General features: G+C 42.9%; 1 protein-coding gene across 1 annotated transcript in view; it reads right to left on the bottom strand.

The window, feature by feature from the left end:
• The window catches only part of rbpjl (recombination signal binding protein for immunoglobulin kappa J region-like), a 98,553-nt gene that overhangs the window by 49,479 nt on the left and 23,316 nt on the right, over window positions 1-25,758 (bottom strand). The window contains exons 7-8 of the mRNA XM_060918425.1: window positions 4,481-4,621; window positions 1,790-1,945 (exon numbers count right to left, since the gene is read on the bottom strand). Of these exons, the coding sequence (XP_060774408.1) occupies window positions 1,790-1,945; window positions 4,481-4,621 (297 nt within the window). The remainder of the gene's footprint in view (window positions 1-1,789; window positions 1,946-4,480; window positions 4,622-25,758) is intronic.

Here is a 25,758-nt window from a genome sequence, read left to right on the forward strand (position 1 = left end):
GGCTAATGTTAATGTTCATGAGTCCACCATCAGGAGAACACTGAACAACAATGGTGTGCATGGCAGGGTTGCAAGGAGAAAGCCACTGCTCTCCAAAAAGAACAGTGCTGCTCGTCTGCAGTTTGCTAAAGATCACATGGACAAGCCGATTGGAAAAATGTTTTGTGGACGGATGAGACCAAAATAGAACTTTTTGGTTTAAATGAGAAGTGTCAGATTTGGAGAAAGGAAAACACTGCATTCCAGTATAGGAACCTTATCCCATCTGTGAAACATGGTGGTGGTAGTATCATGGTTTGGACCTGTTTTGCTGCATCTGGACCAGGATGGCTTGCAATCATTGATGGAACAATGAATTCTGAATTATACCAGTTAATTATTAAGGAAAATGTCAGGATATCTGTCCATAAGCTGAATCTCAAGAGAAGGTGGGTCATGCAGCAAGACAACGACCCTAAGCACACAAGTCGTTCTACCAAAGAATGGTTAAAGAAGAATAAAGTTAATGTTTTGGAATGGCCAAGTCGAAGTCCTGACCTTAGTCCAATCCAAATGTTGTGGAAGGACCTGAAGCGAGCAGTTCATGTGAGGAAACCCACCAACATCCCAGAGTTGAAGCTGTTCTGTACGGAGGAATGGGCTAAAATTCCTCTAAGCCGGTGTGCAGTTACACAGTTCAACAGTTACCGGAAACGTTTAGTTTCAGTTATTGCTGCACAAGGGGGTCACACCAGATACTGAAAGCAAAGGCTCACATACTTTTGCCACTCACAGATATGTAATATTGGATCATTTAACTCAATAAATAAATGACCAAGTATAATATTTTTGTCTCATTTGTTTAACTGGGTTCTCTTTATCTACTTTTAAGACTTGTGTAAAAATTTGATGATGTTTTAGATCATATTTATGCAGAAATATTGAAAATCCTAAAGGGTTCACAAACTTTCAAGCACCACTGTAAGTTTTTAGAATGGCCTTCTCAAAGTCCTGACCTCAACCCAATCAAAAATTTGTGGACTTTGCTTAAAAGTTGTGTTTGTGACAGGAAACATATTGAACTCTACCAATTTTGCCAAGAAGAGTGATCAAATATCCAAACAGAATTTTGTCAGAAGCTTGCTGATGGCTACCAAAAGAACCTGGTCAAGGTGAAACTTGCTGGGGATATTCAACCAATTATTTGGTGTAATGTATATATAATTTTGACTCTGTATGTATAATTTTGACTCTGTGTTGACATCATAAAACCCAAAATAAATTAAAACTTGTGCACTAAATTCTTGTTTTTTTCTATTAAAGATGTTGTTAAAGATGTATATTCTTCTCCAGAAAAAGAACTGTACAAAGACATAATTGAAAGCCAAATATTCCCATGCCATTCATGTCCATGATGAGTGTATATAAACGTCTGACCACAAACTGTATCTAAGTAGTTAATTAGATAACTAGTGTTTCTGTGCATTGTAAGTTATTAGTGTATTTGGCATTATTGTCTGTTTATTTATATGCACAATTTAGTTGTTTAATAATTTATTTTTCTTTAACTCAATTTTGTTTTATTTCTAATTAATTGACTGATTGATTGATTGATTGATTGATTGATTGATTGATTGATTAATTAATTAATTAATTCATTCATTGATTGATTAATGTGTTAAACTTCTGTCTTTTGGTGATATCGTAACTTCAAATAATTTTACCAAGAAAATGGACAAATGCTATAAAAGGTAATTTAATCATTCCTTGATTCTTACGAAGGTAATAGAAAATTGGGTTCTTGTCTGACCTCCAGTCCATTAATGACAGGGATGGGGCTGATGACAGTTGGGCTAGTGCTCAGACTCTCACTGAAGGTGTACTCAACAACCTCTGTACCAGTGATGGTCCAACATGAACCATCATTTAACAGCTCTCGACTGCTGTCCTTTGGACATGGAGAAGCCTGAAGAAGGATGTCCATAAAAGAATCATTGCATCACTTACCATATATAAAATACACAGAAAAGTCACATTATGTACAGTATGTAGAAGAGGAAAAGGCAAATATTTGGTGTAGTACTGTAATTAAAACATCTTAGTAAAAGTTAGTTTAAAAAATGTATGTTGTGAGAACAACAATATTTATTGGGAATAGCTAATAATATACTATTTTCACACTTCCAACTGAGATGTTCTCCATTCTAGAAATGTGCTGTAATTTTATGGGTTAAGTACTGCAAGACTAACAGACAGATGATAACTTTTGCTGTAGTAACATTAAGAAATGTCAATCAAAATTATAAAATTTAAAATCTTATGGTAAAGTTAAAATTTACGTGAGTAGTCTAGTGCATTTTAGTTGAGTAGTTCTATTTCACCCTTCCCAACTGCCAGGAGTATTGAGAATCACCTTGTGTACATATGCATCCTGAGATCTGTAATATCATGAATTGAGGCATCTAACTTTCCCTTTCTTTAACTTGCATCATAGACATTTTGAACCACATATACATCATATAGAGCTGTGGTATTGCTTACCACACAACATTCTCAATAAACTTGCACTGTATAGTTTTTCTTCTCTCCTTCACGAGTACCACTTACCTCTAATTCTCCTCCTCTGTCAGCTTCTGGCTTGGCATTGTCTTTCAAAGAATTTCACATCTTCCAACATCTAGCCATCTAGCAAGTTTTGTGCTGCTAGCATGGTTGAGTGTTCATTCTAACATCTATGTGCTCATAGCTTGGGGATTAAGCCATTTAGCAAACTTTGTGCTGCAAGCATGATTGAGGCTTCATTTGAGCATTTATGTGCTCATGGCCTGGGAATGAAACATCTAAAAATAAAAACCACAGTGGCTGACTCCGACATCCCCTGAACTCATTACACAGCAATGTTGATTCCAACAGGAATAGCTTTATTTCCAGACCCTGATTTGCAGACCAATCTGACTCAAAGCCTGCAGCCCAAATGCTTGTTGTTTGAAAGTGCTCATGTCCATTGTCAACTGATAGGCATAATAAGGAGCCCTGAAAACAGTCTGACTGGCTTCCTTGAGGAATTGATAACTTGGCGGCATATGTGATTCAGCTGAAATAATTGATTCAGGAGCTGAGACTGCTCGTCATTCAACAGAGCCCTCCCAATGTATAGTCATCCTCCTCTTAGGGGAGAAAAGGATGCTATATCTACAGCAATGTCTCAGTCATCCAAACTGATAATAACCTAAAAATTGAACTATGGTGGGAACTCTTAAAATGACAACAACCCAAGTTGGTTTAGATGGTGAAAGGTAACAGACAGCACTTGGTGCACTCTCACAATACTGGTTGTGGCAGCCACAGTGCAAGGATTTTATTGCACATTTTAATGGGGTAAATTATGAAAACTTGTGATTACATGCCCTGGCAATATGTCAACTGTCTTACTGTTAGCATTGGAGAAGTTACTCCAAACTACAGTCATAGATCCCTCTGTGCAGGATCACCTCACTCCCAGCACTGGACTGGTGACAGGATCTTTACAGTCAAAGAGATCACCTAGCTGGCAGCTACTACATCAGTGGGCCCTGATTATAAGGTCACAGTGGTACAATTGCAGTTTCACTGCCAGCCCTCAACCTTCTTAGGGGTCAGGACTTTGTTGATATCAGACCTAAAATCATTACCCAGATCCAAGAAGTTTGTTTTCTTCTGGAAAGAAATATAGGCCCAATAGTTCAAAACCAGGATTGAAAACCAAGTACACAATGTACTTCCTTGTTCAAAAGGACAAGCAGGGTAGATTCACTGAGAATTCACTTGCCAATCAGATTCAGGCAGACTGCCATGTCCTGTCCTGGCTTCTGTCAAGAATGCTAGTACTAATGACAGTGGCCATAACAATAACTTTCCTAGGCTTGCTGGAGCTACAAGCTTTCTAGGACTGTGTTTTCTTAAATTCTCAAAAATCAGCAATGCATGGCCCCAACACAACACCTTGATTTCCAGTACTGCTTTTGATGGTGGTTGAGATACCCTGCCAGCTTTCTCCAAGGGAATATCTGCTCTCTCAGATGGACAGAGAGATTTAACACTCTCTGCCAGGTCATCTGTGCCTGTGATTTTGTCCTGCAGCATGAATCAACAACTGAGCAAACTCAACTGAAGGCAAGACCCAACAGTACACTGATCTTGTATGCCTTTAGGAGGAAGCTGTTCTGGAATGGTCTGCTATGTTAAATATATACATACATGTAAGATGAACATATTGATAGTTAATTTTTCTGCTCAAGGTCTATCTAGGTACCTAATTGATTCTCTTCATCCCTGAAATTTATTTGCATATACATTACTATATATCAAGTTTATATATATATATATATATATATATATATATATATATATATATATATATATATATATATATATATATATCAACAAACAACTCGTGATTCTAGTCCATCAAAATAAGTACTAGGTGTTCTTTAACTCTTGTGCATTCTGAGTGTCTTTTCACCTGGTACTGTAAGATTTTTTCATTGGAGAGGCAAAGGTACATGTGCTTGCTGTTTCTGAGCTGAAATGCACATTTATGAAGCTGGGACACTGGCTCATCTATATCCAGGCATGCATGCTGTTTATTCACCTTACGGATCACCTATAAAGAGGATAAAAGTACAATTTAGTCACAACTAAAAAAATTCAGCTTCAATACGTGATACTTATGGAGTTTGACACACTATATGGCCAAAAGTTTGTGGACACCTGACCATAAGGCCAATCCCAAAGTGCTGCCACAAATTTAGAAGCACACAATTGTATAGAATGTCTTAATATGCAATAGCATTACAGTTTCCCTTCATTTGAACTTAGGGCCCAAGCCCAGTTCCAGCATGACAGTGATCCTGTGCACAAAGCAAGGTCCATGAAGACAGTTTCCCAAGACCGGAATGGAGAAACTCAAGTGGCCTGCACAAAACCTTGACCTCAACCCCACTGAAGACCTACTTGAATGTTGACTGTGCCCTAGGCTTCCTTGTCCAATATCAGTATCTGACCCCACTAATGCTCTTGTGGAGAAATAGGACCCCACAGCCACATTCCAAAATATAATGGAAAGCCTTCCCAAAAGAGTGGAAGTTATCATAACAGCAAAGGAGAGACTAACTCTGGATTGGGATACTCAAAAAGCACATTTGGGTGTGATGGGCATGTGTCTACATACTTTGGCCATGTAGTGTAGATAACTTTGAGAAAACTGAATTTGAAGTCCCTGACCACCAGTGCTATGTCATTCCACAAGGTTTGATTATTAATATTCCCTGCTTAAAGTGGTATGATGCAACTTTTGAGGAGTTTGCTATTTTAAACCCTCTGACAAAAACATGTTGTTGTAAGCCACATGCAGAAGAATTCACTGATTATATTTCATCCCTCTTAACCCTGCTGTTTAACACCTGGATATATTCTTGTGTATGTACACACACACACACACACACACACACACACACACACACACACACACAGGTGACCTGTCCTCCAAAGCTGGTGATAAACTACTAGCAGCTTCTCTTTATCTTTGAGTTAGCTATGAATTGTTATTTGGCTGAATGTCTTCTGAAGTTAGTGGACATTCAACACACATATACAAGTAGGATTTGGGTTTCCCTCCATTTCTCCATATCTGAGCCAAGTAGGGCCTCCCTATGCATTTTTGTAATGCTGATGCAACGTGCATAGCTGGAATATTTACAGGCTGAATTTGAGTCAGATCTGACCTAAGCACTCTGACCCAACCATGAACATTCATGGACACTGGGTCTATTTCACAGTGTGTAGATCAGAGGATCTCAAACTTTTTGTGATCTTCTGCAGTCCTGGCCACAAAGGTTTTCATTGTACCACAGTGGAGATATTATATTGAGAACTTTAAACTAGGCTTTTGCTCATCAGCTGCACCTTGCCATGGCAGTGCTTTAACCAAATTGGATGATTGTGAGCCCTTGACACTTGCATGATTTACATTTATGGCATTTGGCAGATGCCCTTATGCAGAGTGACTTACATTTATCTCATTTTATATAGCTGAGCTGTTGAGGGTTAAGTGCATTGCTCAAGTGCCTGGCAGAGGAAGCTTGGTGGTACTGGGATTTAAACTCATGACCTGCTATTCAAAACTCCAATATCTTATCCACTGAGCTACCACTGCATCAAATCAATGGAGTTTCACCAAATGAAACACTACACTCAGATGTATGCTGCCTAAGCACCAAATGCAGGTATACTGATGATATTCATATGAGGTCTAACAAGATTATCTCATACATGGCATACACAGGGAATATGCTAGCAATTTTACTGCATGAAGTTTCTGAAATGGCTGTAATTGAACTGATCATAACTGCACTATTGGCAGTTTGAAACTTTGTTGAAGATTCAGGGAAGCTCTGTAGTAATCCACTTCTTGGCAGGGGCCAACTTTATTGACCTCTAGCAGGCAACTTACTTTCAGGATCAGCCCTACAGGAGATACTAAGCCACTGCTAAAGAATCCTGTGAAGCTCATAGATGATGGATGGTATCTCACTGGGGGTTCACAAATTGTTTCAGCCTTTCTGAAAGGAGTGTGGCATCTTTGCCCACCAAACTTCAACAAAAGCCCAGCTTATATTATACTGGGGTTGCTTAAGACTTTTCCTAATGGACCCATATAGGATGCCACAGTGCTTAATTTGTGAAGTGGGAGGTCCCAGAACACAGGAGGTGGGTGGGTCCGGCGACTCAAAAAAAAAAAAAAAAGGCGGGGGGCGGTTTACTATAACTTTATGCACACACACCTATTGCATGACATGTATTGCAACAGCACCAGTTATCAAATCCTGGACAACAATGGACAACGCTCAGAATGTTCTCCAAACAGGCACTCAAGTTCACTCTCGCTCTCCACACATACGTTAAGGCAGGGGTCGGGAACCTTTTTGGCTGAGGGAGCCATGAAAGCCACATATTTTCAAATACATTTTTGGGAGAGCCATATATAAAAAGTGATGCTGAATACAACTAAAATGCATTTTTACGTATGACCAACAATTTGAGTGTAATATATTCTTTTTCATAATGAAGAGGCTCTTGACATGCCGTCTTCCTCCTGTCCCCCGCTGAATATTTTGACGCAAACGTAGCTTGGCGTGTTTCGAAGTGCCGCTTTATTTCATTGTTTCATCGATGCAATCTTGTCATTGTATAGGCATATTGGACACAAAGCAGAACCCTCTCACCCCACAAAGGCGAATTCCTCTGTCCATTCCTGTTGAAATGTACGGTAGCCTACCAGTCACCTTTTTTCCCTTTTTGCCATGTTCTTTGTCAAAAGGCTTTGCTTTGCGGACAGCTAACTGACTTTTTCATTAAATGGAGGTGTACTTCTTGATCTCAGTGTGAGCTGATTAATCTGCGAGCCAGATGCAGTCGCCAAAAGAGCCACATCTGGCTCCCGAGCCATTGCAGACCCCTGTGTTAAGGCAACAACTGGATCAACAATTAACAAATCAAAACACAGGTTACAATATATTGATGGCCATAATAAAACACAGCAGAGTAAAGACTTAATCTTGCTTGTGTATCTGACTGAGATTATAAAGAAAGTAAATAAATAAAACGGTCCTGGCACTTGCACCCACAACGCAGCCCCATAGACCGTAGAACGCATTTGAACAATAGACCTACCACGTGTCGACCGATCCGGCAGTGGCCCCGCTTGGCAAAAAAATAAATAAATAAAATAATATCAGACATTATGATCTTAGAAAACGCTTTAGTGATGAACAGTTACAGACAGTAATATGTCGTGATATTATGTTATAAAATATTATTTTTTATTAGGCTATATACACTTGCAGCAGGTGCTGGTGCAGTGTCACTGTGTCCAACGTCATCCATTTTAGGTTGTTTAGGATCCGGCTGTCCTGGGACTTTGAAAAATTTTAGTAAGCTTTCTTGTTTTTTTGCCATTTTTTCCACAGCGCAAGCTAATGGCTACAAAAACCCCGGCGTTCTATTGAGCAGAAGTATACACCCCATGTCCCCCCTTCCCCTTTTGCATAGATTTTGTGGATGTCATAGGAGAGAAATAAACAACAGATATCAAAATCAAAACTGAACACTAAACAAATTTTTATTTACTTAATTTATTGTTTGATTTTTTTTTCCCTTTGTGATGGTCACGGAGGTGATCTGATCCATTTAAATAGCTGCCGGAACACCAAATGAAATGAAAATAGCTGCCGGATCCGACGACGGAGGTTACGGATCTTGTTCCATCATGTTCCTGCTCAAATTAAGCCCTGGGATGCCATACAAAAATGGGTCTCTCCAAAAACAACATTTTTGCTAGCAATCATGGTAGCATGCCTTAGCTGTGGATATTCCATGCAATCATTGGCCAGATGATTATGGTGTGATCTTGTAGCTAAACTCTGGGTTTGTACCCAAAATCATATAAGCTACCTTCTATTCACTTCATAACATTCCGGGGGGAAGCTGCAAAAAAGCCACACTATGCCCAGTGTGTGGATTGGATGGCAGCAATTTAATCAGCAGATCAATTGTTTATCTTCTATGGGGGAAGACATGGGGAACCTCTCTGCCAAAGTAGAAACTGGTGGATGTCATCAACCTGGTCTACAAGCAGGTCTGACACCAAGCAGCTACAGTGACATGTTACTCCACAAGGAGCATCCTCAAAGGGCAGTAGTTAAAAGCATGCCATTCCAGGAGGTCTATGCTGTAACTACCACAAAATCATAACGTACCTTCCTCAAATTCTACAAGGTTAACATTGCCCCTTCTACTGTGATGAGCAAGGAAATTGTATTAAAACACCCTTCTAATTAGTCCTAGGATGAAGATTACCGAGTGGTATAGTTTATCAGGTGTTAAACACCACCCCTAGAATTTATGATGGGTGAATTAGAACAATAATTAGCTATGCAATTATCTATAAACACAGGACAACCACCAGGGTTTCCTGTTACTTGGAACGAAAGCCTACCAGGAGGGAACTCCACAAAAAGGATTCAGGGACAGACAGGCATTTGTGATGGGGATTTTACAGGAAATATTATTTCATATGGTCACCACATTTTTTTTTTTTTGCAAGGTGATGTGTGCACACACACAAGAAGGTATCCAGGTGTTCAGCACAATGCATGATGCTTATCCAGTGTTCACTGAACCACAGTTTGATACATAACTACATTTTCCATCCATCCATTATCTGTTGCCACTTATCTCATTCTACAGGGTCGCAGGCAAGCTGGAGCTTATCCCAGCTGACTATAGGCGAGAGGCAGGGCTGACACAGAGACAAACAACCATTCACACTCACACCTACGGTCAATTTAGAGCCATCATTTAGCCTAACCTGCATGTCTTTGGACTGTGGGGGAAACTGGAGCACCTGGAGGAAACCCACGCAGACACAGGGAGAACATGCAAACTCCACACAGAAAGGCCCTCACCATCTGCTGGGCTTGAACCCAGGACCTTCTTGCTGTGAGGCGACAGTGTTAACCACTACACCACCATGCCGCCATAACTACATTTTGTAAAATGGATTCATGGACAAATTAATGAGCTCTAGGAAACCACTGCCCAAGCAATGCATTACTCCTCACACAGCCACTCCCGTGATGCTGAAGAAACTCATCTTAGATGGAGTGAAAGTGGAAATGTGTGCTGTGGTCAGATAAGTATGGTCATATTTCAGCTTGTTTTTGGGAAAACTGGACATCAAGTTCTCAATGCCAAGGGTGAACATGACTATCCAGTTTGTTATCAGAGAAAGGTGCAAAAGCCAGCATGGTATGGAGGTGCATCAGTGCCAACAGCATGGGTGAGTTGCACGTGTATGAAGGTACCGTAGAAATATTAGAGCATATATTGGGATTTTAGAGAGACATATTCATCAAGGCAACATCTCTTCCCAAGAAGTCCATGCTTATTTCAGCAGGATAATGCCAGGCCTCATTCTGCATGGGCTACAACAGCATGGCTTCATAGATACAGTGTGTGTATGCTTGACTGGCCTTCTGCCAGTCCAGATCTGTCTCCAATTAAGAATGTATAATACATCATGAAGAGGATATTCAGACAATGGCGACCATGGACGGTTGAGCAGCTGAAGTCTTGTATCAAGCAAGAGTGGGCAAAAATTCGAATTGCAAAACTGCGACAATTAGTATCCTCAGATATCACACTATTAAAGTGTTATTAAAAGGAAAGCTGTTGTAACACAACAGATATAATGTATCTGTCCTAGCTTTTTTTTTTGAGTGTGCTGCAGACATAAGTTCTGTCTTTATTTACATTTACAAAATACAATTATGTTGGTCAGGAAAATGATAGAAAATCTTTTCTATGTACTTTTGTCAGTTAAATAAAGGTTCATGTGAATTAACAAATAACAGATTTTTGTTTTTATTGTACTTTGGAAAATATCCCAACTTTTCTAGAAATGGTGTGTGTGTGTGCGCAAAAATAAAGTTATACACACAAACACACACACACATATATATATATATATATATATATATATATATATATATATATATATATATATATATATACACACACACACACACACACACAGAGTGGTGCTTGAAAGTTTGTGAACCCTTTAGAATTTTCTATATTTCTGCATAAATGACCTAAAACAACATCAGATTTTCACACAAGTCCTAAAAGTAGATAAAGAGAACCCAGTTAAACAAATGAGACAAAATATTATACTTGGTCATTTATTTATTGAGTTAAATGATCCAATATTACATATCTGTGAGTGGCAAAAGTATGCGAGTCTCTAGAATTAGCAGTTAATTTGAAGGTGAAATTAGAGTCAGGTGTTTTCAATCAATGGGATGACAATCAGGTGTGAGTGGGCACCCTGTTTTATTTAAAGAACAGAGATCTATCAAAGTCTGATCTTCACAACACATGTTTGTGGAAGTGTATCATGGCACAAACAAAGGAGATTTCTGAGGACCTCGGAAAAAGCTTTGTTGATGTTCATCAGGCTGGAAAAGGTTATGAAACCATCTCTAAAGAGTTTGGACTCCACCAATCCACAGTCAGACAGATTGTGTACAAATGGAGGAAATTCAAGACCATTGTTAGTTCAAGTTCAAAGTGTTTATTGTCATATGCACAGTAAGGACATATCCTCTTGCACAATGAAATTCTTAGTTTGCTGTCCACTATGAATGCAATTACAAATACAAATAAATAAAGAGGTGGAAGAAATAATACAAAGTAAAGGCAATGTAGTGCAAAATAAAAGCAAAAAAACAGTATAGTAAAAAATGAAGGTAAATGTAGTGCAAAATGGGCAGTATAATACAAAACTAAGGCAATGATCAGACATAGCAGCAAAAAAAGGCAGTAATGTGCAAATATGTGCAAACAAATGTAAACAGTCAAGGACAGTTTACAGGGAGGTAGTCCATGGTTATAGACTCTTGTCAGCTGTTCAGTAGTTTGATGGCAGTGGGAAAGAAAGAGTTCTTTAGTCTGACAGTCTTACATTTCATGCTTCTGTACCTCCGGCCTGAGGGTAGAAGTGTGAACAGTCTGTGCTGGGGTGGGTGGGGTCTTTGAGGATAGAGGCAGCTCTCCTGTAGACTCTGCGGTGGTAGATGCTCTACAGAGAGGGCAGTGGAGTTTTGGTGATCCTCTCAGCAGTCTTCACCACCCTCTGCAGGCGTTTGTGGTCCATAGTTGTAGTGCTGCCATACCACACAGTGGTGCAGTTGGTCAGGATGCTCTCAATCACACAGTTGTAGAAGTTGCTGAGGATCTTGGTCAACATACCAAACTTCCTCAGCCTCCTCAGAAAGTACAGTCACTGTTGAGCCTCCCTAACCAGCTGTGTGGTGTTAGGTGTCCATGTGAGGTCCTCACTGATGTGAACACCCAGGTATTTGAAGCTGCTCACCCTCTCCACCTCAAGCTCCTGGATGAACAGTGGCCAATGAGGTCTCCTCTCCTTCCTCCTGTCCACTATCATCTTCCTTCATCTTGTCCATGTTGAAGGTGAGGTTGTTGTCCTCACACCATGACACCAGACTGGCCACCACCCTCCTGTAGGCCGTTTCGTCTCTGCCAGTGATGCGTCCTATCACTGTGGTGTCATATGCAAACTTCAGGATGATGATGTCCTTGTGGGAGGTGACACTGTCATGGGTGAATAGGGTGTAGAGGATGGGGCTGAGGACACATCCCTGTGGGGTGCCAATGTTTGTGATGATGCTGGTTGAAGTCCTATTACCAATCCTGACAGTCTGGGGCCTGCCAGTCAGGAAGTCGAGGAGCCAGTCACAGAAGGTGGGGTGCAAACCAAGTGTGGACAGTTTATGGATGAGTTTGTGGAGGATGACCATGTTGAAGGCAGAGTTGACTTCCAGTCAGGAAGTCAAGGAGCCAGTCAGAGAGGGTTACCTTCCCCAGGAGTGGTTGACCAACAAAGATCACTCCAAGAGCAAGGCATGCAATAATCGGTGAGGTCACAAAGGACCCCAGGGTAACTTCTAAGCAACTGAAGGACTCTCTCACATTGGCTAATGTTAATGTTCATGAGTCCACCATCAGGAGAACACTGAACAACAATGGTGTGCATGGCAGGGTTGCAAGGAGAAAGCCACTGCTCTCCAAAAATAACAGTGCTGCTCGTCTGCAGTTTGCTAAAGATCACATGGACAAGCCAGAAGGCGATTGGAAAAATGTTTTGTGGACGGATGAGACCAAAATAGAGCTTTTTGGTTTAAATGAGAAGCGTCCCATTTGGAGAAAGGAAAACACTGCATTCCAGCATAAGAACCTTATCCCATCTGTGAAACATGGTGGTGGTAGTATCATGGTTTGGGCCTGTTTTGCTGCATCTGGGCTAGGACGGCTTGCCATCATTGATGGAACAATGAATTCTGAATTATACCAGCGAATTCTAAAGGAAAATGTCAGGAAATCTGTCCATGAACTGAATCTCAAGAGAAGGTGGGTCATGCAGCAAGATGATGACCCTAAGCACACAAGTCGTTCTACCAAAGAATGGTTAAAGAAGAATAAAGTTAATGTTTTGGAATGGCCAAGTCAAAGTCCTGGCCTTAATCTAATCAAAATGTTGTGGAAGGACCTGAAGCGAGCAATTCATTTGAGGAAACCTATCAACATCCCAGAGTTGAAGCTGTTCTGTATGGAGGAATGGACTAAAATTCCTCCAGGCCAGTGTGCAGGACTAATCAACAGTTACCAGAAACATTTAGTTGCAATTATTGCTGCACAAGGTGGTCACGCCAGATACTGAAAGCAAAGGTTCACATACTTTTGCCACTCACAGATATGTAATATTGGATCATTTTCCTCAATAAATAAATTACCAAGTATAATATTTTTGTCTCATTTGTTTAACTGGGTTCTCTTTATCTACAATCCCAATGCCAAAAAAGTTGGGATGCTGGGTAAACTATCAATAAAAACAGAATGCAATGATTTGCAAATCATTGAACACCCGGTATTTCATTGAAAATTGTACAAAGACAACATGTCAGATGTTGAAACTGAAAAAGTTTGTTGTTTTTTGAAAAACGTGCTTGTTTTGAATTTGATGTCAGCAACACGTTTCAAAAAAGTTGGGACAGAGGCGTGTTTACCACTGTGTTGACTCACCCCTACTTTTAACAACACTCTGTAAACGTTTGGGAACTGAGGAGACCAATTCCTGTAGTTTTGAAAGAGAAATGTTGTCCCATTTTTGCCTGATATACAATTTCGGTTGCTCAACAGTTTGGGGTCTCCTTTGTCGTATTTTGTACTTCATAATGCACCAAATATTTTAAATGGGAGACAGGTCTGGACTACAGGCAGGCCAGTTTAGCACTCGGACTCTTTTACTATGGAGCCATGTAGTTTTAATCGGTGCAGAAAGCAGTTTGTCTTGCTGAAAGAAGGAAGGTCTTGCCTGGAAAAGATTTTGTCTGGATGGCAGCATATTGCTCTGAAACGTGTGTATATCATTTAGCATTAATGATGCCTTTCCAGATGTACAAGCTACCCATGTCATGTGCACTAATGCACCCTCATACCATCACAGATGCTGGCTTTTGAACTGTGCATTGATAACAAGCTGGATGGTCCCTCTTCTCTTTAGCCTGGAGGATGTGGTGTCCATGATTTCCAAAAAGAATATTTACTTTTGATTTGTCAGATCTCGGGACAGTTTTCCACTTCGCCTCAGTCCATCATAAAAGAGCTCGGGCTCAGAGAAGGTGGCGGTGTTTCTGGATATTGCTTATATCTGGTTTTAACTTGCATTTGTGGATGCAGTAATGAACTGTTTTCACAGATGATGGTTTTCTGAAGTGTTCCTGAGCCCATACAGTGATTTCCACTCCAGGCACGTGGCTGCGTTTAATGCAGTGTTGCCTAAAGGCCTGAAGATCACAGGCATCCAATGTCAGTTTTCAGCCTTATCTCTTGCATACAGAGATTTCTCCGGATTCTCTGAATCTTTTGATGATGTTATGTACCACAGATGATGTGATCCCCAAATTCTTTGCAATTTTATATTGAGGAACGTTATTCTTAAATTCTTGCACTGTTTGCCCATGCAGTCTTTCACAGAGTGGTGAACCCCTCCCCATCTTTACTTCTGATAGACTCCGCCTCTCTGGGATGCTCTTTTTATACCCAATCATGTTACTGACCTGTTGCCAATTTATCAAATTAGTTTTTTTAAGCTTTACACAACTTTTTCAGTCTTTTGTTGCCCCGTCCCAACTTTTCTGAAATGTGTTGCTGACATCAAATTCAAAATGAGCATATATTTTTCAAAAACAATACAGTTTCTCAGTTTTAACATTTGATCTGACGTCTTTGTACTATTTTCAATGAAATACAGGGTTTCCATGATTTGTAAATGATTGTATTCTGTTTTTATTTACAGTTTACACAGCATCCCAACTTTTTTGGAATTGGGGTTGTACTTTTAGGACTTGTGTGAAAATCTGATGATGTTTTAGGTTATATTTATGCAGAAATATAGAAAATTCTAAAGGGTTCACAAACTTTCAAGCACCACTGTGTGTGTGTGTGTGTGTGTGTGTGTGTGTGTGTGTGTGTGTGTGTGTGTGTGTGTGTATGTATATGTCCTCTTTGCTGTTTGGGATTCTCCTCAGGTGCCCACTTGCTTCACTCCTTTCAAGCTCCTGTTTGTCAGAAGGCCCAGGGGCCTGCTCTATGTTGCAAGAGAGGCCTGGGAGAAGCAGCCATTGCCTTACTGTTGTGTCATCAACTATGTCCAAGACATGCAGGCCCAGACTGACAAATTGACATCCATCAACCAGGAACATCAGCAGTTAGCCCAGGCCAAACTATACTGCATGTACAACCATCCCATTCAGCCCAGGCAGTTCAAGCTGGGTGACTGCATGTTCCTGCTCCTCCCCAGTGTTACCTACAATTTTCTGGCACATTGCCAAGGCCCCTATGCTGCCATGGAGAGAGTAGGCCCAGTCAACCATTGCCTGCAGCAACCCAGGAAGCATACACCAACAAAATTATACCAGGTTAACTTTTTGAAACATTGGGTTGAGCCCCATTCTACTCTCACAATGGCTCTTTTCTCTCTGCTCAGGTCTGTTAAGCAGGTCCACATGGAGGAAGACCTCACCCCCACTCAGTGACAAGATCTTTGGGAGTTGGAGGACCAGTTTGGGGATATGTTTTTGGCAATGCCCAGCCAGACCTACCTTGTCCAATATGATATAAAGACCCCTCCTTATACTATCGTCCCTGGGCTCGGGGACACACCACCAGGCTCTTGAGAAGGAAGTGACACGGACACTTTAGAAAGGGGTCATTGAGGAATCCATCAGCCCCTGGGCCAGCCCAATCATGGTAGTGCCCAAGCCTGATGGAAGTCTTTGGTCCTGCAGCAATTTCAGGGAGTTGAAAACGATCTCCGAGTTTGATAGTTACCCTCTGACATGAGTGGGTAACCTCTTTGAAAGGCTGGGGAAAGCCCAATTCATATCTACATTGGACCTGACAAAGGGCTACTGGCAGCTAACACCAAAGGCTGAAGACTGCCTTTAGCACCACCATTGGGCACTGGCAGTAGAGGTTCTCCCCTTCAGCCTCCATGGGGCCCCAGTGAGATTCCAGAGGCTCATGGACATCATTTTGCAGCCCCACCACCAGTACACAGGCACTTACATTGATGATGTGATTGTTCACTCCACCAACTGGCAGGACCACCTACACCATTTCAGGGAGGTGCTGTCTGAACTCTGCAGAGCTGGGCTGACTGCTAACCCCCATAAGCATCATTTGGGGCTCACAGAGGCATGGTATTTGGCTACTGCATTGGCCGAGGCCTCCTGAAGCCACAGGAATCAAAACTGAAGGCCATCAAGTGCTATCCTCGTCCTACCACCAAATGCCAGGTATGTGCCTTCTTGGGGTTGGCAGGGTACTACAAATTATTTATACCTAACGGAAAGGTGAACCAGAGAAGGTTCAGTGCAGTGAGGACACAGAATGGGCTTTCTAGAGGTTGAAGACAGCACTGAGCAGCTCCCCATTGCTGAGAAACCCAGAGTTCAGCCTCTCTTTCCTGGTCTACATGGATGCCTCAGAGACAGGACTGGGTGCTGTTCTGTCTCAGGTCTTTGACAGAGAGAGAAATACCCCATCGTGTTCTCCAGCCATAAGCTGACCCCAACTGAGCAGTGCTATGCTGCCATTGAACAAGAAGCCTTGGCCATTAAATGGGTAGTGGAGGAACTGTGCTATTAAGGCCAATTTATGCTGACAACCCAGTCCTCGCAGACGGTGTCGCAGATGGTGTCTGCGTAGCCCCCCCCACCTTTGCAGACGCTCTGCGCACACCTCCCAAAAATTGTGACCACCGCAGAAGCCTCGCAGACAGCGTCGCAGACAAGAGGGCTCTGATTGGTCCACTCTACATCTGCTGTACACGCACTTCCGCTTCCCTTCTTTCCCAGTTTGGTTCGTTTTCACTACCGCCATTTTTAAAAACACGAGCGAAGATGGAGCAGCACGAAGAGCGGTTGATCGAGGAAGTACGTACATCTATACGACTCTAGTTCTAGTCATTATAAGTAACCGGAGTATAAACACTCCACTAACCGCACCCACCAACTACTCCTAGCGATTTCGCGACTTCGCACCCCCTTGCATTGTGGCGGTGAATAACATCGCGCACGCCTATTACTCCCCGCTCAACGATAAATTACAACTGTCTGCGAAAAGCTATCTGCGAAAGCCTTGTCGCAAGAGCATGCAGAGGCCTTTATGTGACGGGGTGCCATTTCACAATGGTCACACATCACACACCACTCCAGTGGATATCCCTTTTTCTAATACTTCTCGTTTCAGGTCCAACATTGTGCCAGGGCTCAGCACGGCAATGTGGATGGCATCTCCAGTAAGTTCACACTCGTGGCCCAATCTCCGATAGTGTCTCAGAGCTGAGAAGGGTTACTATGGCAATGTACTGGTAGTGTGTGCCTCCAAATAGGCAAGCACTTCTTGCTGTGCTGCTCTGGTGGTGCTGAAGGGACAGTGTCACCCTCCTCACTATGCTCTGCATTGGCATTTCACCACCACCAATGTTGTGGTCCTATAGCATGTACATAGCTAGAGGGTGGGCCTCGCTCACTCTGCATAGCTGGAACACATTAATCACCTACTGTCCACAAGCCGTTGAGGGAGTATAAAGGGGTGCTGTTCACACACTCAAACAAGTTGTCTCCCTCTTGCCAATGCTCCTGCAGGAGTATTGGCGAGAGGGAGCCAACTTGTTTGAGAAATGCCTATTCTCTGTGCCTACAGACAGCAATGACAAGAGTTTTCTGCACACTGTGGCTGACACACTCCCTCATGCTCCCCAGAGCTGCTCCAGCCAGTGAGAGCCAGCCATGCAGCCCACACTTCATCACTACTCCAGCACCAAGAGCTCCCCACCTACACTTTCACTCACACCTCACTTGTAAAATAAAGAGCACTATTTTCTGCACTGTACCACTACCTCCTGTCCCCGTTTCCAGCATCACCCTGAAGAGCTTACAGCTCACATCATACATCAATAATATCATCTCTGTGACTTTGTGACATAGTAGTTGGTCCCAAATGGGCTGATTTGAGTATTTATTTTGATCTCCTGGGATTTTCACACAAAACTGTAATTGAGTGAATGACAGTTCTGTGGGTGGAAATGCCTTGTTCATAAAAGTCAGAGTAAAATGACCAGATTGATTTGAACTGCCAGGAAAGATATAGTAACTCATACAATCACTCAGTACAAACGTGGTGGGCAGAACAGCAACTCAGCATTCACAAAACATCAAAACTTGAGGTGGATGGGCTACAACAACAGAAGACCACATTGGGTTCCTCTCCTGTTAACCAAGAAACAAGAATCTGAGGCTACAGTGAGCACAGCTTCACAGAAAATGTACAGTGGATGATTAGAAAAAAATTCTGGTATTTTTATAGTCTTCAACTATCCAGTTTCAGCGAGTGTGTACCCATGAAAGCCTCAGATTCTTGTTCATGTCTGAGAGGAATGGAGTTCAATAGAGTAAATAGGGTTGTGGTCAGGACTTGTCTTAAGCTGAATGCTAGCCTGCTTTATCCAGTCTACAAACAGCTTTGATGTGTATTTGGGGTCATTGTCCTGTTGGAACATCCAATTGTGTCCAAGATTCTGATGGTTTGAGGTTACACAAAAGAACTCTGAGGTTGTCTGCAAACTTTACTCAAGCTTGAAGGTATCAATTTTGTAGCAAGGGCTTCATTCTTGGATGTCAGCCTCTCAGTCCATGATGATGTGAAACTTGCTTGATTGCAGACAGTGTTCCAGCAACTTCCGCTTCATGGCAAGCCGGAGCCTTGGATTGTTCCTGACCATCTTAACCTATTTCTTCTCAGTAGAGAGTGACCATTTGCATCTTATTTCTTGCCAGTAAAGTGGCTTGGCAAAGTGGCTACATCTCACAATAACTTGTACTTACATACAGTTGTTTGAACTGATGATCTTGGCATCTGCAATTGTTTAGAAATGTCAAGAGACATTTCTGAGTTGTGGAAACCTATGATCCTTTTTCTCAGATCTGCACTGAGCAGCTTGGACTTTCCCATCTTACTGTATTGGTCAAGACAATGAGAGCTGATATTATATATGAGAGAGATGCTCTTTGCATCTTGGCAGACAGTCTTAACAGCTATGGTGATGTGTCTCTTTGTAATACAGCTTCGCTCATGGCTAATTCTGCCAATGTTTGATCTGCAGAAGTAGCCACACAAGTGGCATGGAAAGTTAACATCCCCAGGTGGTGTTTTGGCACTCTGTTTTCTACAATGGTGCTTCTCTTCCCAGTCTGAGTGCAGGCATTGTTCCTGCAGAGCGACTCCTGTCTTCAATGCACTTTGCCATACAGGCTGGACTGCGGCGATATGTTCCCAGGAGGAGTGGTCAATTCCAAAATGCTTCATGGTGTCCTTGCACACATCTTTGAAGCATAGCTTGGGCCTTTCATGAGGATATTATGCATTTGTAAGCTCACCAAACAGGAGTTGCTTTGGATGGTGTTTTCCATCCTCTTCACATGTCCAAGCCATCTCAGTCTTCTCTTGCTCATAATGGAGGTGATGGTCATTTGGTCTACCATCTCGAGAACTCTTGAGTTTGGTACCTTGTCCTGCCAGCTGATTCCTAGAATCTTACGGACACAGTGAAGGTGGAATGAGTTGAGTTTCTCTCCTGCCACTTGTAGATGGTCCATGTCTCAGGGGCATAGAGTAGTGTGCTGAGCACACAGGCTTTGTAGATGTGAATGCATGTCTTGGTGGTCAAGTACTTGTTCTGCCAGGCTTATTTTGTCAGCCTGCCAAAGGTTGTGGCAGCTTTTCCAATTCTACAGTTGAGTTCTTCATTGAAGGAGACAGCAGATATCACTGTTGATCCCAGGTAGCAAAATTTATGCATGATTTTAAGTGGTCTTCCATCAAGTCTAAGTGCATCAGTGGTGGAGGGTGTTCCTTGGGTTAGAACAACCATCTTCTTGACACTGACAACCAGAGAAAATGCTTTGCATGTCTTGTTCAGAGTATCTATCATCTCTTGCAAGGTGGTCTGACTGTGGGCAACAAGTGTGGCAGCATCAATAAAAAGGAGATCTCTTAGTGTTGCTTGCTTCACTGTTGTCTTTGTCTTAAGTCTTGCCAGATTGAATAGTGAACCATCTGCTCTCCATTGAAGGAGTATGTCTCAAGGTGAGTCCTTGAAAGCAGTTTGAGCAATACTGCAAAATATATATTAAAAAGTGTTGGCACAAGAACACACCCCTGCTTCACGCCACTTCTTATTGGAAAGCTGTTAGATGTGGGTCCATCAAATTGAACAGTGGCTTGCATCTCATCATGGAAGGATGCTATGAGACTCAGTAATCGCAGAGGACAGCCAATCATTTTGAGGACATGATATAACTCTGAGTTTCAAGATATGGCCGGTGAGTAGGCTGCTGTGGTAACTGCTCCGACCACACTTTCTATCTTTCTTACATTTTTAGTTATTCAACTGGTTGTTTTTAGACATTTTTTAGTTATTCAGTATGGCAACAGTGATTAGATATGATTGAAATACCTTTACTTCTATTGGCCAAAATCTATTCACATACTGGCATTTTTAACTCCAGACCCAGCCTGGCTGAGGGAGATCTTGAGGAAGAACAAAGGTCATGACCCTAAGTGATGACCTCGAGGGAAATGAGCTAGCATCAAGAACAGGCTGCAGGCTCATGGACATTGTGCACCCATACCTAGTATCCTGCTAGCTAATGTACAATCCATTGAGAACCTCAGGGCCAGAGTCAAGTTCCTTAGGGACATTCAGGAACACAACCTTCTCTGCTTTACCAAGACATGGCTGAACCCAGTGGTACTGGACCATGCAGTACAGCCAACGGGGTTTTGGTTTAAGTATAGTGAGAGCAATGGAGTTGGGGAAAGCAAGAGGAGGTGGTGTGTGTCTGATGGTGTGTCTGAGCAAAACAGAATCAAGCTAGAAAAGGTGAAATTAGACCTACAGTATTACAAATTAAATCTGGTCAAAGATGGTAAAGTGCCTCAGTTTACTGCAACTGATGCAACTGGGGTTTTCAAACGAGTGGCTGAGGCATGGGGGTGGTCTGATGTGGACAGAGTTTTGCTTCTTCAGTTTTTCAGGTTGAAGCATTTGTATTAATTCTAGTATGTCACTGATTGTGTTCATTGACCACAATCCGTTGTTATTCTTGAATTCTTTGTGTCCAAATCAGAGGTTAATTTGGTGGTTGTTTCTACAGTCGTCATACTGTCTTGATATACACCATGTTAAAGGGTCAGAGGATATTGGAGCAGATGCTCTTTCCCGTGTTTACAGTTAAATACTACACTGAAGTACATTGTAGCCTATGTGCCTTCGATGTTTACACTTAGCCATGCTACTTTGGAAATTAGTCAAGGATTTTTTCTTGCATTTGAAGAACTTGCCTGCGCTTAAGAATTAACTGTATATCACCATTTACCCTTTTTCCTTTGCAGGGGTCCATGAAGGGACCCAATTTTGAGGGGGAGGGTGTGATGGCCTCAGGGCTGTCAGCTTGTTGGGGTGCTGGCCATTTAAATAGGTAGTTATCTGTGATTGTGTTTACCTGCCATTGTTTTCTTTATATTCTTCTCTTTTAGGCCTACTCAGGCAAAGGGGACAGATGGGTGGCAGGCATTTGCCCTTTTGTTTTGGCTTGTGTTCCTTTTATTTTTCATGCCTCAACAATCACACATGCATCCACTCTTTGCATATACTACTGATTATTGACTGATCATACTGACATTGCTTGTTTGAGTTATGCTTTACATCTTATTTTTGATCTGTTTATTGAATAAATTCTTGAGTTTCTGAAATTTAATTGTGTGTCATTCTCTTTTGTGACGGTCTCAAGCCAGAGCATTACAAGTCCTCAATAACCTAAAAGGAAGCATGACAAATTGGTGTAATCCAAACGGTGTGGAAAAGGCCATTTTCTCTGAGGATAGTGGAGTCAAGGGGATCTGTCAATGTCCCTTTGTCAAATCCAGTGTCAAATAAAAGCCAGCAGCACCTATTGTGATCGAGCAAGTGGTATGGGCGGCTACACACCACCACCCCTGGGGGCATCTCAATGTGGTGTTCTAGGAGGTGGGTGCAGCCAGGAAGGGGTGAGAACATGTTGGAAAATTCCATTTCCAACCTGGCTACCTCAGTGAGTTGGGCCAGTGAGAGGTGGTCTCCACAGGGGACCGGAGCGGTTTGAGTGGTTATTTTTGTTTTTACCTCCAGCCCCAGCTCAACCTTCTCTGGAACTACTGAAGCCAATGCCATGGGGACCCCCTCATTCCAATGTTTTAACAGGTTGAGGTGGTATATTTGTAGTGTCCTACCCCTATCAGTTCACCTCACCTCATAGTCGATGTCCCCAATTTGCCATGTGACCTTGAAGGGCCCTTGCCACTTGGCGAGTAATTTAGAGCTTGAAGTTAGCAATAATACGAGTACTTTCTCTCCCAGGGTGAACTCTCTAAGGTGCGTGCCCCTTTTGTACAGCCGGGCTTGACGTTCTTGTGCCTGCCGTAAATCCTCCTGGGTTAAGTGCATGAGGTTGTGGAGCTTTGTGTGCAGGTCAAGAACTTACTGAATTTCATTTTTGCCAGTTGAAGGTCCCTCCTCCCAGTTTTCCCACAGCATGTCCAGAATGCCACAAGGCTTACGTTCATATAACAATTTGAATGCAGAAAATCCCATGGAGGCTTGTGGGACCTCTTGTACTGCAAATAACAGAGGCTTGAGCCATTTAACCCAATTATGTGCATCTTTGCTTACAAACTTATGAATTAAATTTTTGAGTGTTTGATTGAACCGTTCTACCAAGCCATCTGTTTGTGGGTGATAGATGCTGGTGCAGATGGCTTTAATTCCCAATAACCTATAGAGTTTGCAAAGTGTGCATGACAAACATACTGCCTTGGCCAATCAGCATTTCTTTGGGAATCCCAACTCAGGAGATAATGCGGAAGAGTGCCTCCGCCATACTGCATGCTGAAATATTGCAGAGACACCACTTCCGGACATCGTGTTGCATAGTCCACCAGGACTAAAATAAAGTGATATCCCTTTGCTGACTGATCTAATGGCTTGACAGATCCATGCCAATTCTCTCGAAGGGGGTCTCGATTAGAGGGGGAGGGCGCAAAGGTGCTTTTGTGGTGGCCATGTGGATTTACCAGTTGGCATTCGTGGCATGCTGCACACCACTGATAGACATCCCCGTGAATCCCTGGCCAATAGAACCGGGCCATTATTTGGGCTAGTGTTTTATCCTGACCTAAATGTCCAGCCATCAGATTAAAATGAGCCACGTGGAATACAAGTTTCCTATGGCTCTTTGGGATTAACAACTAGGTTATCTGTTCACTGGTTTGAGTGTCCTGCGTCATTTGGTACAGCCTATCTTTAAAAACTGCAAAGAATGGGAAGGAGGGTGTTGCATTTGGCTGGAGGGGTTGACCATTGATTACTCTCACTTGGTCAAACACATGATGCAGAGTCATGTCTCACGTCTGTTCTAATGGGAAATCCTCATGGTAATCCCCAAGAGAGGGAGGAGGGGAAGACTTCTTCCCACTCCTCATATCACCCTGATGTGGTGCTGATGTAGATGGTTCTGAGACAGCTTCCCCGGTCAATGCCACACCAGGATCCCCCCGTCACGTATTACTGCAGGACCTGCCCACTACTATATGCTCCATTAAGCCTCTCAACCCCGACCAATTGGTTCCCACAGTCAGTGGGTGGGTGAGACACGGGTTAGCCACCACCTTTACACTATGCTTTTCCCCCTGAAATAGGATGTGGACAGACACTAGCAGATATTTGTGAACATCTCCATGCACACACAAAGCCTTCACCACTTGGGCTCTCCCCAGTGCCTCACCTTGCACGAGGCTTTGGTGGATTGACATCTGATTCCAGCTGGATTCAACCAACATGTGGTATGTATCCCCTTGAATACTCACCAGTATACAATATGTTCCGGCCTGATTGAGGGCAATCTCTGGCGCATCAGGGATCTGGACCACAGCTCCCACCTCCATCACAGAGCACTGGCCCTGGAGATGCCCAGGTTCCCCACAGTGCCAGCACACTGTCCCAGGTGATATGGAAGTCACTCACCTGTGGGGGGACAAGACACAAACACAGAAGGGGAAGACAGGAGGGGAACACCATGGGTGCAGTGAGCTGGTTTGGGGGGGCAGCCCTCACCTCCGTGGTGGGGAAACAGAGTAGGGATGGGAAGAGGTGAGAGAGGAGGAAGGAGAAGGAGAGAGAAAAAGAGAAGAGGTGGAATGACCGCCTGCCACTGAAACCATTGCCAAATGGTCCTCTGCCAACTCGATGGCTTGATCCAGCAATGACAGGCAGTGGCACTGGACCCACTCCACTGTTCCTTCCAGAAGGCATGAGATGAACTGTTCCAGTGTCACCATGTTGATGATCCCCTTGGCGTCGTGGTCATCTGCCCTCAGCCACCCCCTGAATGCAAATAGCCAGCTGACTTCCCCCAGCATCAACATGCAGAAGTGCTGGCGGTGGTGTTCTGGGGAGTGGTTGACCATTGTGACTTGCAGGATGATTTGCTTCAAGTTGGCTTAGACCAGCCAGCTGTCAGCAGGGAGCTATTGCATGGTAAGCTGCGCCTCTTCCGTCAACAGTCTTAATAGATGGGCCAGCATTGCTCGACTGGCCACCCCCATGCTTCGGCCACCTGCTTGAAGAGCGTGATGAACGCCTCCGGCTGATTGTGCAGCTCCATCTTCATTAACGTGATGTGGGCTGGCTATGCTGTGGTGGTAGTCAGGGACCCTGCTGACGTGAGCAAGTGCCAGAATGCCTGGCAATTTTCCTGCTGGGCCAGCAGCAAGGCTTTGAACCATTGTTCCTGCTCCTTCTGGAGGGTGAACAGCGCTTGGTGCTGGCTCTGTTGGGTGGCAACGGGGGCATGAATTAAGTCTTTAAGTGGGAAGGACTCCATGGGGTGGTTCCCTTCAGTATCCTGGGTTTCAGCACCACTGTCGTATGTTCCTGATGTGGGTGTAATACTGAAGCATGGCAGGCAGGGACTGATGTCAACAGAGACTTTATTTTTTCACTTCTTGCTTGCTTTTCAGCTTACTATTTTTGTTTGCTTGCTCTCACAGACATGCACGCACACACACACACACACACTGGTCGGGAAAGATCCCCTTTCTTTGCTCTCTCCCTCCTTTTCTATCCTCCGTTGTCACTGCAAAACACACACACAAATTGACAACAGGTATACTAACTTTGCCACTCAGGTTCCCTGGCCCCACCTTCCATTCACAAACTGATGCTTGGCCACACTCCCCTGCCACAATATTTCTCTTGTCCAACCCAATTTTAGTGCAATATGTTGCTCGTGTGCAATATATTTGTACAATTTCTGTATATTATTGTGTATATATATGTAATATATTCTGTATCTTCTGCACAGCACTCCATCATGCTCTTATTTTTTTCTTTTTCTTATATTTATTACATTAAATTTTACTCCCTCTTTTTTTAACAATCCCCCACCACCACCTATCCTCATGACCTATGGAGTACTGCAGCAAGTATTTCACTGCATG

Source organism: Neoarius graeffei, chromosome 4 (genome assembly GCF_027579695.1).
Source record: "Neoarius graeffei isolate fNeoGra1 chromosome 4, fNeoGra1.pri, whole genome shotgun sequence".
Classification (NCBI taxonomy): domain Eukaryota; kingdom Metazoa; phylum Chordata; class Actinopteri; order Siluriformes; family Ariidae; genus Neoarius; species Neoarius graeffei.